Source organism: Ostrinia nubilalis, chromosome 9, assembly GCF_963855985.1.
Source record: "Ostrinia nubilalis chromosome 9, ilOstNubi1.1, whole genome shotgun sequence".
Taxonomy (NCBI): Eukaryota; Metazoa; Arthropoda; class Insecta; order Lepidoptera; family Crambidae; genus Ostrinia; species Ostrinia nubilalis.
This window is the reverse complement of record NC_087096.1, coordinates 11,740,816-11,756,234: the sequence shown is the minus strand read 5'-3', so window position 1 is coordinate 11,756,234 and position 15,419 is coordinate 11,740,816. Positions and strand designations below refer to the sequence as shown.

Here is a 15,419-nt window from a genome sequence, read left to right as displayed (position 1 = left end):
ATGAAACCCGAACAGTTAAGGTTGAGTAGTCCCGAGGGATAGCTAACTGTCTTGGAACCCCATGCTGGCTAGATCTTAGTCGCTTCTCTTACGACATCCACCGGTTGAGTAGGAGTTGTCTTATACTCATCATTATCATCATCATTTCAGCCATAGGACGTCCACTGCTGAACATAGGCTTTCCATGTTGATCGATTGGTAGCGGCCTGCGTCCGGCGCTTCCCTGCTACCTTTATGATGTCACCATCCACCTTATGGGTGGACGTTCCACGCTGCGTTTAAGCGTCCGGTACGCGGCTTCCATTCCAGAACCTTGCTGCCCCATCGGCCGTCAGTTCTGCGTACTATGTGCCCTGCCCATTGCCACTTCCGCTTGCTAATCCGTCGGGCTATGTCAGTGACTGTAGTTCATTTACGGATCTCCTTATTTCTGATTTGATCTCGTAAAGAAACACCGATCATAGCTCTCTCCATAGCACGCTGTGCAACTTTGATCTTCTGTATAAGGCCTATAGTGAGAGGCCACGTTTCCGAGCCATAAGTCATCACTGGTCTTATACTGCTCTATCGAAACCACATGTAGAATACATCCCTACTATTCGTTTCGCTAAGTATAATACTTAAACGTTATAATAGTTAACGAAAAATATAACTAAAAAAAAGAAATCTTCTTCTTTTCGTGTCGACAACAAACCTACACACAGTGTCAGCTCAAAACTCCGCCACAAGAGTAAAAAAAAGGAATAACCGAAAATTACTGTAGCGAAACGTCTGTACTGTTAAAATTATTGTTTTGGCAGACCAATCCCTGAAAACTGACATTATTGTTTTAATTGTTTTTCTAACACCGCAATTAACCGCAAGTTTGGTGTAACGACCGTCAGGTGGCGCTGGCAACGCTTTCTAAACAAACTACCGGTTGATCGTAAACCGATTCATGTCTTACCGACCTTGATTCTGGTCTTGACCTATTTCTGACGACACTGGAGCTACACGATGGGTTGGGAGATATGACTGACTGGTGATTATTAATTAACAAGTAAGTAATGGATTTCACTATTTATAGCTCTTGCTAGTGGCTTCTCCTGTATGGATTAATGTATTTGATATTTACCACAAAAATTATACACATTGTAAGTTTGTTTGAACGCGCTTATCTCAGGAACTATTGATTCGACTTGGAAGATTTTTCTGTTGGATAACCCATTTATCCAGGAAGGCTTTCGGTTATGTAATATCACCCTACAGCCAATAGTATCGGATCAGTAAAGAAAAGTTACAAGAACGGGAAATACTATTTAAACATTTTCACGTGTACGATGTCGCGGGCACAGCTAGTTTACCAAATAATATTACATTCACCGTAACACATTAGAAGGCTACATACCTACTTGCTACCAACACTATACTCGAATTACAAAGTTAGGCTTCTGAAATCTTCTTAGCAGACTTTGAATACCTATTTATATTTCGAAAACTTGAAGGAGCTGATATAGAGGATGAAAGTTTACAGACGTTTTGCATAATTAATACTAACCAAGGGATATTTTCCAAGCTATGAATGAAAAATCATTATTTGTGTTTTTTGAATTAAATAAAAAGTGTTATGTGCTGTGACAGACATAGGCACACACGAAGCAGTTGTTTGATAATTTATTTTAGTTATCAGTAGTTTTAGTAACTAAGTATTGTTACAAAATATTTCAATTTTCTCATGTACTTACATGTATTGTAATTCTTTTGTGAAATAAAGTCTTAAACCATAAGTTACAAAAATAATTGAACAGTTATTAATATTACACACCAAATTCCTATTTCAACCAAGATGTGTCACCACAAACGGAAAAACTATTTAAATAATGTAACTGACCAAAATGTTAGCAGAGACAAAATACAAAACAATTTGTAGAGAGGACAGCACATGATGCTAAATTAAACACTGTGGTAGGTATACCTTATGTCATTACAATAGGAGTTATTTTGCAACATAAATATATACCCTGATATGCTGTACCAATAAATATGTCCGCTCCAAAGGAATTCAAACCACAAATGAATTTCCGATAGGCTATCGGCATTTAATTTGGGAACCGCAAATAATTATGTGACCCTTGTTGGGTATTATATGACCCCGCTTGTTGTTTATGTTTATTAACAGATGGCAGAGTTAAACCAGTCGGTTAACCCTTTGTTCTGCCATATTACGCATGCATCAATAGATTTCATGTAAAATGGAAACATTCGAAAATCAATAATGTAAAAAAGGATCAATTTTATTCTACGTAGGTAAATAACCATACAAGTATGACTAAGTCAGTATGAGTACAAGTTTAAGAGTGTTTGTTGCGACTACAATTACATGACGTCACGGCTATTGATGACGTCCCGTTATTTTTACAAGGTTTGCTTAGTTTTTTTATTTTATTTATTTTATTTATTTGGTTCACCAACAGTTAATTACACCAATACAATTGTATAAATCTTAAGAAGAATAGGTACATGTTCAATGTATTATTATTATTTTTTTTTTTTTTATGTGATAGGAGGCAAACGAGCAGACGGATCACCTGATGGTAAGCAATTGCCGTCGCCCATGTACACCCGCAACATCAGTGAAGTCACAAGTGCGCTGCCAACCTTTTAAATCCCATTCCCCCCCAATTGGGCCTCCGGTATCCTCACTCACTCGGCGAAACACAGCGCAAGCGCTGCTTCACGCCGGTTTTTTGTGAGGCCGTGGTATCACTCCGGTCGAGCCGGCCCATTCATGCCGAAGCGTGGCTCTCCCACGGTCAAAAGTATTAACTTATTACAGGCAAACACAGCATGTATTAACGTGAAGACTAATATTATACATTATATTATAATGATAGGTATAAATCAATCCAACAGACATGTGCTAAGTTTTAACAGAAACAAGGTTGTACAGATTTTTTTACATTAATTAAGCAAGTAAGTATCTAGAGAATTTTATTTTCATGAAGACGTGTTTTCCGCAGAGCTGGGACCGGACAAGTGACTAAAAATGGCTTTACGGTATGATGTCAGAGAGTCCGCGTGTAAATGAACCAGATCACTTATGCTGTTGACAAGCTTACTCAGCCGGGGTATTGGAGAACTAGTCCCTAATACGGTTCTTCTAAGAGGGGGATATAGTGGAGTGATTGGCTTCCTCGGTGTTCTAAGAGGGACGCGAAGCGCGAATAGACCCAACAATTGTGGACTGTCGATCTTGTTGTGGAATATTTTATGTAGAAACAGTGCATCCCTACGCTTTTCAAGTGACATAATGTTAAATTGCAGTAATCTACTATTATATGAGGAAAGCTTCTTAGCTTTACCCTCTGCGAACGCAAGATGCCACAAGAAGCGCTTTTTTATGCGTTCTAGACGAAGTGAATGCACGGCATAGTGAGGACGCCACACTGTGCAACAGTATTCCAGAATACTTCGTATTAAACAATTATATAAAAGTATTTTGATCTTGCGTCGTTTAAGACACTTCATATTTCGGAGCACAAATCCCAGCATTTTAGATGCTCTTTTGTTTATGTACTCAATATGAGACTGAAAAGTTAGTACCTAGTAGTTAGTTTGCCTGTAGATTATGCCCAATCATCATCATCAGATATTTGCTTCCACTGCAGGAGACCGTATCCTATCTATTGGGTTTACCAGAGGCAAATGGAGGATTTATTATACACTCTTCACACTGGTCAAACGGGTTGTGGAGGCGTGATGTTTGCATATTTGTCACTTACTTAGTCTTTACGACATCCGCGGGAAGAGTAGGAATGGTACTCTGTCAGAACTGCATCACGTCATTTAATTTTATTTAGTTATTTAGTCTACTGCACTACACAGAAACCAAAACCTTCAGTTACTCCATATTTTACTATTGTCTTAGCGTCGTTCCCGTCTTATTTAATGTAACAAATGTATCAATCCCGCGACAAAACGTAACTAAATCCCGACACGTGCCGCGTGTGACTGACGTGACGACTGACGACGGACGTGACGACCTAAATTATGTACCTACCTATATCATGATGGCCGATTTTTACAAGCTTTTCTTGAATCTCTGTTAAATCTAAGTTAATACCCCATAATGTTTACCTTTAGGTACGTGCCGTCGTCTGTACATAAATAATCGGAAGTTACAAGTTTAATTCAACAATCAACTTGCTTGGTTGCATCATCCGACTTTAACTTTAACAAACGTCAAAAATCTGTCAAACTCCACACAAAAAGCACCGGTTATCGTAGTGTCAAAGTTAGGTGGTGCTGGTGCAACTCAGCCTAAACTTCATGTCTGTTTATCAAAGTACTTAATCATTAAGTAAGCATTACTTCATTTTAAGCAAATTACCTATGTGATTCAAGTATTAGGTAAAACGTAAAATATAATTAAGTAGTTACCATGAAATTACAAACCATTTAAAAATTAATGAACCAAAAAACCAGTGTAAAAATCTGCGCAATCTTTTTAATGCCCTAATTGAAAGTAAATATCTTATTAAGAACCTCTTAATATTCTCCTAAAGTCTCATTTTATTTATCGCTTGATTACTTGGGGGTACTTTTATTTTCTAAGCTGCTTTGTACGGGAATCGACATAATTAAGAATTCTAATTTTCCGCAAAATGGCCAGCGAACGATAAAAATTAAATGAAAACGCTACTATGTAAGAAGAGGTCAATTCTTGTAAGAATTTATGAGTCGAGTGTGTTACAAGCTACTTTTTGCTACTATTTAACTAGATCGTTAAGTAATCTGCTAATGCTATGTTTTACTCAATCCGAACCGATTTCCGAACTACTTGTGAGTAGTGTAAAATAGGTAAAGAAGATTTAACGAAAAACACTTCTTCGCAGAATCGCTAAAATCAAGTGGCAGTGGGCAGGGCACATATCTCGGAGAGCTGACGGCCGCTGGGGCAGTAAAGTTCTTGAGTGGCGACCACGAGCCGGAAGACGTAACGTGGGCAGGCCTCCCACTAGGTGGACCGACGATCTGGTGAAGGTCGCGGGAGGTGCCTGGATGCGAGCGGCGCAGGACCAGTCTTTGTGGAAATCCTTGGGGGAGGCCTTTGTCCAGCAGTGGACGTCTTTCGGCTGAAACGAACGAACGAACTTCTTGGCGTTTGTCACTGACGCGACGTTTCCAATAAAAACGCGCACTGCCCTAACTGGCCGCAAGATCTCCTTAAGGATTTCAACAAACGATCCTGTGCTTTATGCATCCAGGTGCCTACTGCGACTTTCACCAGATTTGAAAATTATAAATAACTTGAAAAAATCGAACTGCCTAAGGCGGGAATTGAACCCACGACCTTCCGCTTGCCGGGCGACTGCTCTTCCAACTGAGCTACTTAGACACTGGATGAACCCGTCGAAATTCACCAGATTGTCGGTCTACCAAGTAGGAGGCCTGCCTAAACTACGTCTTCCGATTTGAAGACGCCACTCGAGGACTTTTCTGCCTTCTCTGTATGGGATCATCATCATCATTTCATTCAGCACGCCCATTGCTGAACATAGGCCAATGATTTCCAGATTGACCGGTTGGTAGCGGCCCGCATTGAAACTTGAGGGATGTTGGTAAAGTATCTTTAGATAGGTGTCATAAGTCGAATTAGTAAATACGACGTCACATCAAACTAAGCACTGGCACCTTAATTAAATTGTAATAGGTGCGATTTTTCAATAAACATTTATAGTCTGATGCTGTCGTCTGTACATAAATTATCTATATGCATGATTAATTCCTTATACCACCGAGAAGTTGAGTATCACACCTATCCCATTCTAACACACCAATTTATACCCAGTAGAAAGGGACGAGTAATCTACCAGTTTCATGGAATATTAAACAGAATAGCTACTTATTGATGGGCCTAGCCGAGTTCACTAAAAGGGTCTAAATTGATCAATGGTTATGTGTATTCAGGTAAGTACAGTGTTAAATGTGTAGTTTATTATAGCATTTCGAACGCGCCTTCGGCTGCGTGGGGTTTGGTCTTGGAGTGGTTTATTTATTTATTTTTTATTTTTTCAAAGATTATTAGTAATTTGTTATTGCTCAAATTACTAAAACTCCCGTTAGCCCCCCGTACTAAGCTAATTATGCTTGTATCACGAGTGAGCTCACCACAATAGTCGAGCGGTGGCGGGGACCGAACCCGCGTTCCCCGGATCACGAGTCGGCCAGTCCGACCCCTTTACCGTTCGGCTATCGTGGCTTCGAAGGGTTTGCTCTAATACAGATTTGGAAAATAATTAAAAGATTTTTATTCACGGACTGTTACTTTTTTAAAATATTCGACCTATTAAATTAGTACTAATAACATCGGAAGCTGCTGTTGAAAGTCTCATTAAAATCGGTCCAACTCGGAGATTAGACGGAACAAACACCAAAAAGTTATAATTGATTCTTAGCACTAGAGTGCTCGCGCGGGTGACATATGTCACCCAGGGTGTAAAATTTGTAAATATTTTTTCAAGGTATCGAGCTACAGTGCTGCCTTCTCAGGTATTCTTCGAGCATGTATTGTCGCACATTTTAGTAGTAAAGCCATCTTGCTAGACGCATCAACGTGAGTGCAGAAAACATTTAAAGTGTTTGGGTGACGCATGTCCCCCGCGCGAGCACTCGAGGAATTGTTTGATCCCCTATCGTCGCGGTTTAAAATCAAGTTTACTTTCATGTAAGCTCAAAGTTATAATTTTTAACCATTTTTTAAACATTTACAATAATTATATTGTTTTATAAGCATAAACTGATGCAAGAAAGTAGTTGTTTTAGATTGTATGCAACGTAGTAATAATTTACCTAGGACTATAAAATAAAAAAAAGGATTCTTCTGGGCTTGCGACAACACCAACTAGCACAAAACTTGACAGTATTGTGGCAAAGGACGATGTGTTTTTTGCACAAGAGCAAGAAATCGCAGCACTCGTAAGCAAATGTAATAAGTGGAATAAGCGTTTTTGTCCAGATCATCAAATCAAATCGTGCCCGAGTTGTGATCAAAATATCACAGAATAAGATCAATATATTGATTAACTTTCTAATTAGGTGATATTTTTGCCAAAATAACGGGTCAAACGACTATTTAAACCTACTTTGGTCTCTAAAATATTTGAAAAATATTGAAGTATTTCTTTTGGTTTATAATAAGAGTTCATGAAAGAATTTCTCACTTTTTTTAAATTATTTAGTAAGAAATATAGTTGATGTTTAATATTATAAATTGTTTTAATTGTATTAAATAAGATTAGCAAAAATAAACCCATATCATAATGGGGGACATATGTCACCCGCGCGAGCACTCTAGGAGTATTTAGGGGCGCGAGCACTCTAGTGTTAGAAAATATCTAACAGTTCCAAACTTGTATAAAAGTAGGATATCTTTTTAGTTTGATTTAACAAGCAGCCACTTATATTAAGTACATACTTACCTATTTAGATAACTGGATTTAATATTATTTCTTTCTTCAACAAACAAAGTAAATAAGCATGCCCGTCAAGAGAAAAATATCTTGGAATCTTTTTACTAGTGATTCTTACAAAAGAATGGGTTCGGCGAAAAACTTTGTCAGTTGGATTTTGGTAAGGAAATCATAATAGAAACCCTTTACAGTTCAGCGGAAAATTTCCATAATATTCCCTCTACATGTATTTGAAACGGCAAATAAGCAGATTCCACTAAGATAAGCTTCAAAGAGTCGACGACCTGACCGGGAGATCTTTGAAAATTGATCAAGGTTAAGACGATATTGTAACCTTCTTCATCAAGATATGATCAGCAAAGATCTTTGTAGTACCTGATAAAAAACTCCTTAAAAAGGTTACACACCAAAGAGCTTTTCCAGATGACGCGTTTTTACTCGCGCGTTTCGAATCGCGCGATATTGAGATACTAGTTTTATACATTCTGTTCACATGCAGTCACGCGTTTTTCCTATGAACCTCTAGTATAACGATGTTGCTATTCTAGACAGGCGAGTAAAAACGCGTCATTTCAAAAGGAGATTTTCAGGTGGAATTTTTGACAGGTAATCTAAAAGAACAAGTGCCCATGTTACGATATTTTCTTCTTATATTTTCATAATTTCTTTAATTGGCATTAATAAAAATGAGTGAGGACGTTCCGTATAATCCTTTGAAAGGATTAGCTACGTATTAGAAGTAAATTCAGTAGGTAAGTTACCTACACTTAGGGTGGGTTGCACCACCTAATTTTGACGGTAACTATGACGATAACCGGTGATTTTTGTATGGAGTTTGACAGATTTTTGACGTTTGTCACAGTTAAAGTAAGATGGTACAACCCAGCCTTAGAAATTTACTAGATTATGTTAACAAATTAAGATAATTTATTTATTTGATAAGATACCATGAACGAACATGGTTTCTTCTCAAAACTATAGTGCATCTTTTTCACCTTCATTGACATTGTTCTACTATGACAGTTCACGCGTCCTGTCATTGGCCTTTGATAGCGCCGTCGCGTCGCGGCGATGGAGATTTGCACGCGTTGGTGTGGTTGACGCTTTAGGGATTACTTGCAAGTATTTTAGATGTAGTAAGCGGATTTAACCCTTAACCACTGACGTACGTACGTGGTACGTCGGTCAAACGGTTTTTCGTTCAAAACTTCATTTTGTGCGGGAATTTTTGCCTGTCGTTTTTGGTAGTTTCCTAGTGGCCAGAGATGTGTGTGCGACGGGAGAAAATAGATGGGTAGCACGTCCCTAAGTAGGAGAGCTAGACCACCCGACGTATGTGGTACGTAACGTCAGTGTTAGTGTAACTTTTTCAACATCGCTTTTGTATGTTGGTCCATAGATAAAATTAATTGTTAGCAGTCTAATTTATTTACTTGGCGGTCTATGTATAAAAAACCTTATATACGCCAAAAAATATAACAAATGACGAAGAAATTAGCAAAAAATCCAGTACATGAAAATTTTTATATTAGTTGCGGTTTTAGAGGACCATCATCATGATGGTGAAGGAGCTTTAGTTCGTGGCTTTGGATTTGACTTCTTCTGAAGATTGTATACCATATTTTCATATTTCCTAGCTAGTTTGAAGCACGGTAAACTGGTGACCAGGTCATCAAACAAAAGAAAGACTATAGAAAATAGCCTTCCTAAATTAACTGTATTAAAAAGTGACTTAATTTGTGAATTATTGCTATTGTGATTTTTTCCTGATTAAAACTGTTATTAATCTTTAATATGGCCAAAATAGAAGTTCCTAGTTTTATCGAATATTTTTGTACTGATTTTTAAAAAAATCCTGTGTAACTTTTATTACGTCTGGAGGATTTCACCAATATCATACTATTCTATTAATGTTCCTATGTTTTTTTTTACTATCTCTGTTTAATATACACATGTGTAAATAATTTAAATTCAAATATCACCAAATTTACACTCTATTGATACATCAGGAGGTCTTCAAAGTTACGTACGTATGCCGTACGTACGTCAGTGTTAGTGTAACAAAATGACACGTCAGTGGTTAAGGGTTAATAGTCATTTGTTTTTCAGGTTGAATACTTATAATAACATTATGTTACTTAGAAGACTCCTGTGTGAACCTGCTGCTTTACATTTTTACCCAGCTAAATGTAGAGTCGACAGCACATGAGACTTTTTATTGCAAAATAACATCTATTACAAAGTACATAAAATACCACGGTGCTAATCTTGATGTGCCTTTGTTGTCACATGTGCGGATTACCCAGGCAATTTGAGTCCATTAATTGTCGCTGGATAACAGATTACCGGCTAATTATTATACCGTTGTAATTGCTACCGATTCAATACAAAGCGTAATCCTTGCCTATTAGGAAGATTTATTTATTTACGATAATCTCTGTAATAAATGGAGCCTGGATGGATTTTAACGGTGTTTTCTGTTATAAAAATGAGGCATAAAAATATGCAAGTTGTACCTTTAAAGAATGTACACTTACACTATTCTCACGCCCGTATTCACAAACATTACTATGAAGTCCCAAAGTGCGCGTTGACGCACGGGGTCACACACGAACCAATCACAGATCTCTATTCTATTTCTAGAACGCTGTGCGTTCGATTTGCTGCTTCACTTAAGCAAGCATCGTTTGTGAATACGGGTGTCAGTAATATACATAGATAAGATATTTTCGATGTATCAATAGCTATTAGACCTAACAAATCTATTGGAAAAAATTGAGTAACTGATTGGGAGAATCAAATAACAGTCACTAGCAGATGGAAAACAAACTAGCGAGTGTTTTTTAAATTCTCCGTAAAAACCGTGTTTTCATTGGAAACGCCGCCTTACTTTAACCTTACCTATAACAATAACCTGTGTTTTTTGTATGGAGTTTAACAGATTTTTGACGTTTGTCAAAGTTAAAGTGAAATGGTGCAACCTAGCCTTACAGACAAAAACTGTGTTTGAAATGTATGAAAATTTCAGTTAACTCCGCGTCCACACAGTACAAGTTAGACACGTAGTTTGTTCTAATTTTGAGCTCAAACTTGATAGTACGAGACGATCACTAACTAGCGAAGCTTAACAAAGCAGACTAACTGCATGTTCAGTGTTTGTTGATGTTTAAATTAATTTGACAAAGATACTTGACTTTAGCTTAGCTTCAAACTTTTAACTTGTTCTGAGTTTTGTCTAATTGCAATAGTTGTTTTTGTGAATATTGCTTACCTTTGCTCGTTTGTAAGAAATAAATGCTAAGATTGATAGCATGTAAACACCCACGGAAAAGAGAAGGTAGTTACAAGTTCATTTGTCCTTTCAAAATTGTAATGTATCCTACACGTGTCTTACTTTTGCTAATTTTGGAAAATACGAACATGTGATATTTGCTAATGGGCTATAGAGCCAAAAACATTAAAAGTAACTTTTTAGCAATTTGTGGTAGGTATTGCTACTGTGTGCTAGACTTAATGGAAAAGTTTTAAAAACAGCTCTAGCTTACCGATCCGCAATTCGACAATAACATTATTATCCTTCCACTGAAACTACAAATTTAAATTTGAAAATGGGAGTACAGTCGACAACACATCTATATTAATAATTTCGTCAAGGGGTACGGTAGACTGGATCGAAACCTTATATGAATAACAAAGCATAAAAAAATAACGATTTTGAGTCGACAACATATATCCGCAAAATTCGGATAATGGAGAATTTCGTTAAATTCCGATGGCATTGACAAACAAACCGCTGTCGCCATCTTTAGTAGTTCACCATCCACTCACTATGCGATCAACGCCAAAAGCTGGGTTGTCATCGATCCATAAATAAATGGAAATCAGTGCGTTTCGCGATTTTTATGATAATATACTCTTTGTTATGTGTTTTTTCTTTAAACCTGGTATTGGCCGATTCAACCACAAAAAAAGAATATTAGCCATAACCTTATAAGTTGAAGTTCAAATGTCAATGTCATTTAGTTTCTCACAGTGCAGTGATAAATTCCAGTGACATGCAATTTTTGTAATGGTAAAATATTTGTAAGAAACTGCAAACAAATGCAAATGTGCAGTCGATGTGTGGAATGCGACAACATTATACTCGGTAAGCGGCTTAATATTTTTTTTTTATTTAACCCGAAAAATAATAATAAATGACCACATGCATAGCCTGTGTTGAGTTGTTATCAACATAAATACAGAAACAGACACGATTTTTGCCCCGTTTTTTCTGATAACCGAATAGACTCCTTCATGCGCAAGTTCCACTTGAGCTCGGCTGGTTCTTATTATAAATAATTGTGTAATATATTTTTGCAGATAATTTCAATTATTGCGAGTGTTGTGGCTTAGAAACAATTAGGCAGTTAAGAATAAACAAGGCTCGGGCACTATCAAACCTTTTTCCTAAAAAGCAAAAAGCTGCTTCTGCTGCTTCACAAGATTTATTTGATGACTTTCAGGTAAGTTAATAGTGTAGGTCACTGAGTAAAGTAAAATAATAATAATAATAAATAAACTTTATTTATCTTTCACAGAGGTATAAATAAATATAGAGGTGGGAGGATATACCTACACCTACATACATTCACAATACTTATTATTATTTGAATATTTGTCTAAAAATAAAATATATTTCTCTTATTAAACTCAGTTAGCTCAGATGGAGCGCGACAACGGAGAAGTCGAGGATGTAGGTTCAATTCCTGCATGTGGTGTATTTTTTCATCACATCTTATTAAATTTGTTTAATAAGAGTAACACAATATTATTTCTCTTTTAAGGTTGATAACGAAGAGTTGGCGCTAATCGAGGATTCATTGATGATTGATGATGCTTCTTCGGACAACAAGAAAAAACAGCTACTGTCAGTCAGCAGTGATGATGCTTCTTCAGACAACAAGGAAAAACAGCTGCTGTCAGTCAGCAGTGATTTTATTTCTTTAGAAGAAGAAGAGAAAGAAAACATATCAAATGGCGGGCAGACCCCCGAAAAAACGTAAATATTCAAGCAGGTTTAGTACAGAATATCAGCCCCCCAGGACTATTTATATTTAGCACTTTCAAATAACACCATTCAAGTATCAGTACATTCAGTTGGTTCTATGATTTATGAATGTGTTCAATGTCAAGCACTTCATTTTTTAGGTGAAAAAATTTAAAATCTTTTTAAAAATTGTTGGGTCTATGTATGGGAAGGTATACATAGACCCAGACAGTCTTAAAGCCAATTCCAGAAATATTATTAGCATTTTTTGAACCAAACAGAACAGATGAAAGTGTTCGACAATATCTTTACACTGAAATTCCGACACATTTCAGATTTTATCCATGGACAGTGGCAACCACGAATATCTCAGTCAGCGGCTGATAAAGTAATTGCAAGAATGTATAATTATTCCTTTTCTGATCGGGAACGATATTATCTCCGGCTATTACTTCTTCACGTCAAAGGGCCGACTTGCTTCAGAGATGTTAGAACTTATTAATATGAAAATATTATTTACACATCATTTCGAGAAGCTGCTCAAGCAAGGGGGCTACTTTTTGACGATCAAGAATGGGAAAGATGTTTGGATGAAGCAATTGGTTTCAAACTTCCTCGGCAATTACGACAGCTGTTTGCGTTAATTTGCGTGTTTTGTGAAGTATGATCCTAATGCTCTTTGGGAAAAATTTACATCACATTTTATCGAAAACTTTACAAGATCCCGCCCTGAATTATTATCCAAACAGTTGGCTTTACAAGAAATTGATGAAACATTAAAACTCCACGTAAAGAGACTAACAGATTTCGGACTTCCGGAGCCAGATATTGATGAAAATAGTATTTTCTTATCTGATCCCGTTTCTGACTATTAATAAGAGTTATTTACATAACCTATATTAACGATTGAATTTGATTGTTTTGTTAATTTGTCTTAGTTTATTTTGAATGTTGATTTAAAATAAAAATAATTTGTGTAAAAACATTTGCAGTTTTTATTTACCATATTTATTAAACACAACTAACGAAGCTATATGAATCTATATTTAATATTCTTTGAGAACCGATGACTACAGAAACATATATCTACATTTTGCACCTAGAATTGTGTATTATGAGTCAAATTGCACCCGAGCGAAGCCGGGTTTTCATCTAGTTCTGTATACAATTTCATTACAAAATAGTATTTCCTACAACCACATACGAATCACAGTGTTTACGATACGCTGTTTGTACATACATTTTCCGTTCCGCGTCGGTATCCCGGTTTATCCAGACGTCCTGAGTAAACAGGATATAGTTGGATACGCTTCATCGTAGTTAAGTTGCGACAGTACGGTAACTCGTCTTGGTTATAATTTAAACTAATATTTTAATCGCAAAGGTTTGTGTGCAGGATGAATGTTTACTCCTTTACGAAAATACTATGTTCAATTCCCACTTTAGCCACTTCGATGTTTTCAAGTTATTTATAATTTTCAAATAAAGCCAGATATTTTTTGAAGTAAGAAACCGTTTGTGAAACCGCCAGTATCTACACGTCTAAAGATGCGTTCTAACCTTTACGTGCTTAAGGGAAAACTTCCGTGAAAAAGCAATTTGGGGGGAAAATGTCCAGACAATGATCCCCGGTTGGTCCCCACAAAGACGTGTTGGTATCTCACAGGACGTCCGCTGTTGTAACGACAAGAGTTTTTGAGAAAGGTTATTATTAGTACCTCTACGAGTGTGCCTTTTGTGGATTGTGATAGCGGCATTATATTGTATTCATAATGGATATAAAGACGACTTGGATTGTTACATTATCGCTATCTGGTTCCAAATTAATCAATGCGTGTAAGTAGGTACTTTAGTATTATGAAGGTGGTAGATATCTGATAATATGAGTATTAACATCCTTAGCGATCTATAATTTGGAACCAGGTAGCGATGCTAGATCGATGATGGCAACTTATAATTTGGAGTTTCAATCTTATATCGCAGCGAACGTGTTAAATAATAGTCTCGTTAACCCCTCGTACTTAGCTAAATATGCTTGTGTTATCACAATAGTCGTGTGGGGGCGGCGAGGTTCGAACCAGCGTTCCTCGGATGTCAAGTCAAACAGTCGGATAACTTCACCGTTCGGCTATCGTGGCTTTTCAATGAGTATTTCACAATTAAATTAAAGTAATTATAACAAATAAATTAGTCCTCATTTTATACTTAAAAGTCGCTAATCACGACGCTTGTGTAAGACTGGCACCTTTTCACCATCTAACTCTACCGTATAAATTAAATTCAAAGAATATTCCGACAAAACCAATCTCATCCCGCTCTGTGCCCGACAGTTGCAAAATGAGACGAACTAGCAAAGAGTTATATAGAGACCCGCTCGCAATATGCACAGATTATATTATAATTAATTATATCTGTGTGTATCGTTTGAAACTTTTCCACAGAGCGGATGCAAGCAACAGCTGGATTCCCCCACCTCTCTTTTATTGTAGGCTTGTGATTATGGACTTAGAGATAGCTAGTTGTGATTGTGTTAAATTCAGGCCACGAGTAAGTAAAGACCTAATGCATTCTACACACAAAACCCATCGCCCCGAAATGAGTCTTCGACTTTTGACAAGTTGTTAAAAGTCATAGAAAGTACAAGTTGAGAGTTTTAAGCCGCCGATACCAGACCGCCGGGCTTGGTGTGTAGAGTCCTTAACACGGTTCTAATTGGACTCACGATAGCATAAGTACTTGCCGTACGATTCGGAAAAAGGTGCAAGCTGCTAGTTTGATTAGGATACAATATGAACACCGACAGAAGTGTCACTAGTAGACACTAAATCATGCTACCAAGAGAATGGAGAATTCCCCATTTCTATTAATCACCACTAGTTTTCCCTCTGGTAGGTAATCGTTAAGTCGGGAAATCAAAATTATACTCCGGATTTCTCTTC

At 37.0% G+C, this 15,419-nt stretch overlaps 1 protein-coding gene across 1 annotated transcript; it reads left to right on the top strand.

Annotated features, from left to right (window-relative positions):
- The first annotated feature begins 11,082 nt into the window (after positions 1–11,082).
- Positions 11,083–13,574, top strand: LOC135075015 (uncharacterized). The gene is made up of 4 exons (XM_063969386.1): positions 11,083–11,598; positions 11,814–11,956; positions 12,278–12,492; positions 12,816–13,574. Exons 1-4 carry the CDS (start codon positions 11,553–11,555, stop codon positions 12,862–12,864), a joined length of 453 nt encoding a protein of 150 aa, XP_063825456.1. The 5' UTR covers positions 11,083–11,552; the 3' UTR covers positions 12,865–13,574.
- The last annotated feature ends 1,845 nt before the right edge of the window (positions 13,575–15,419 follow it).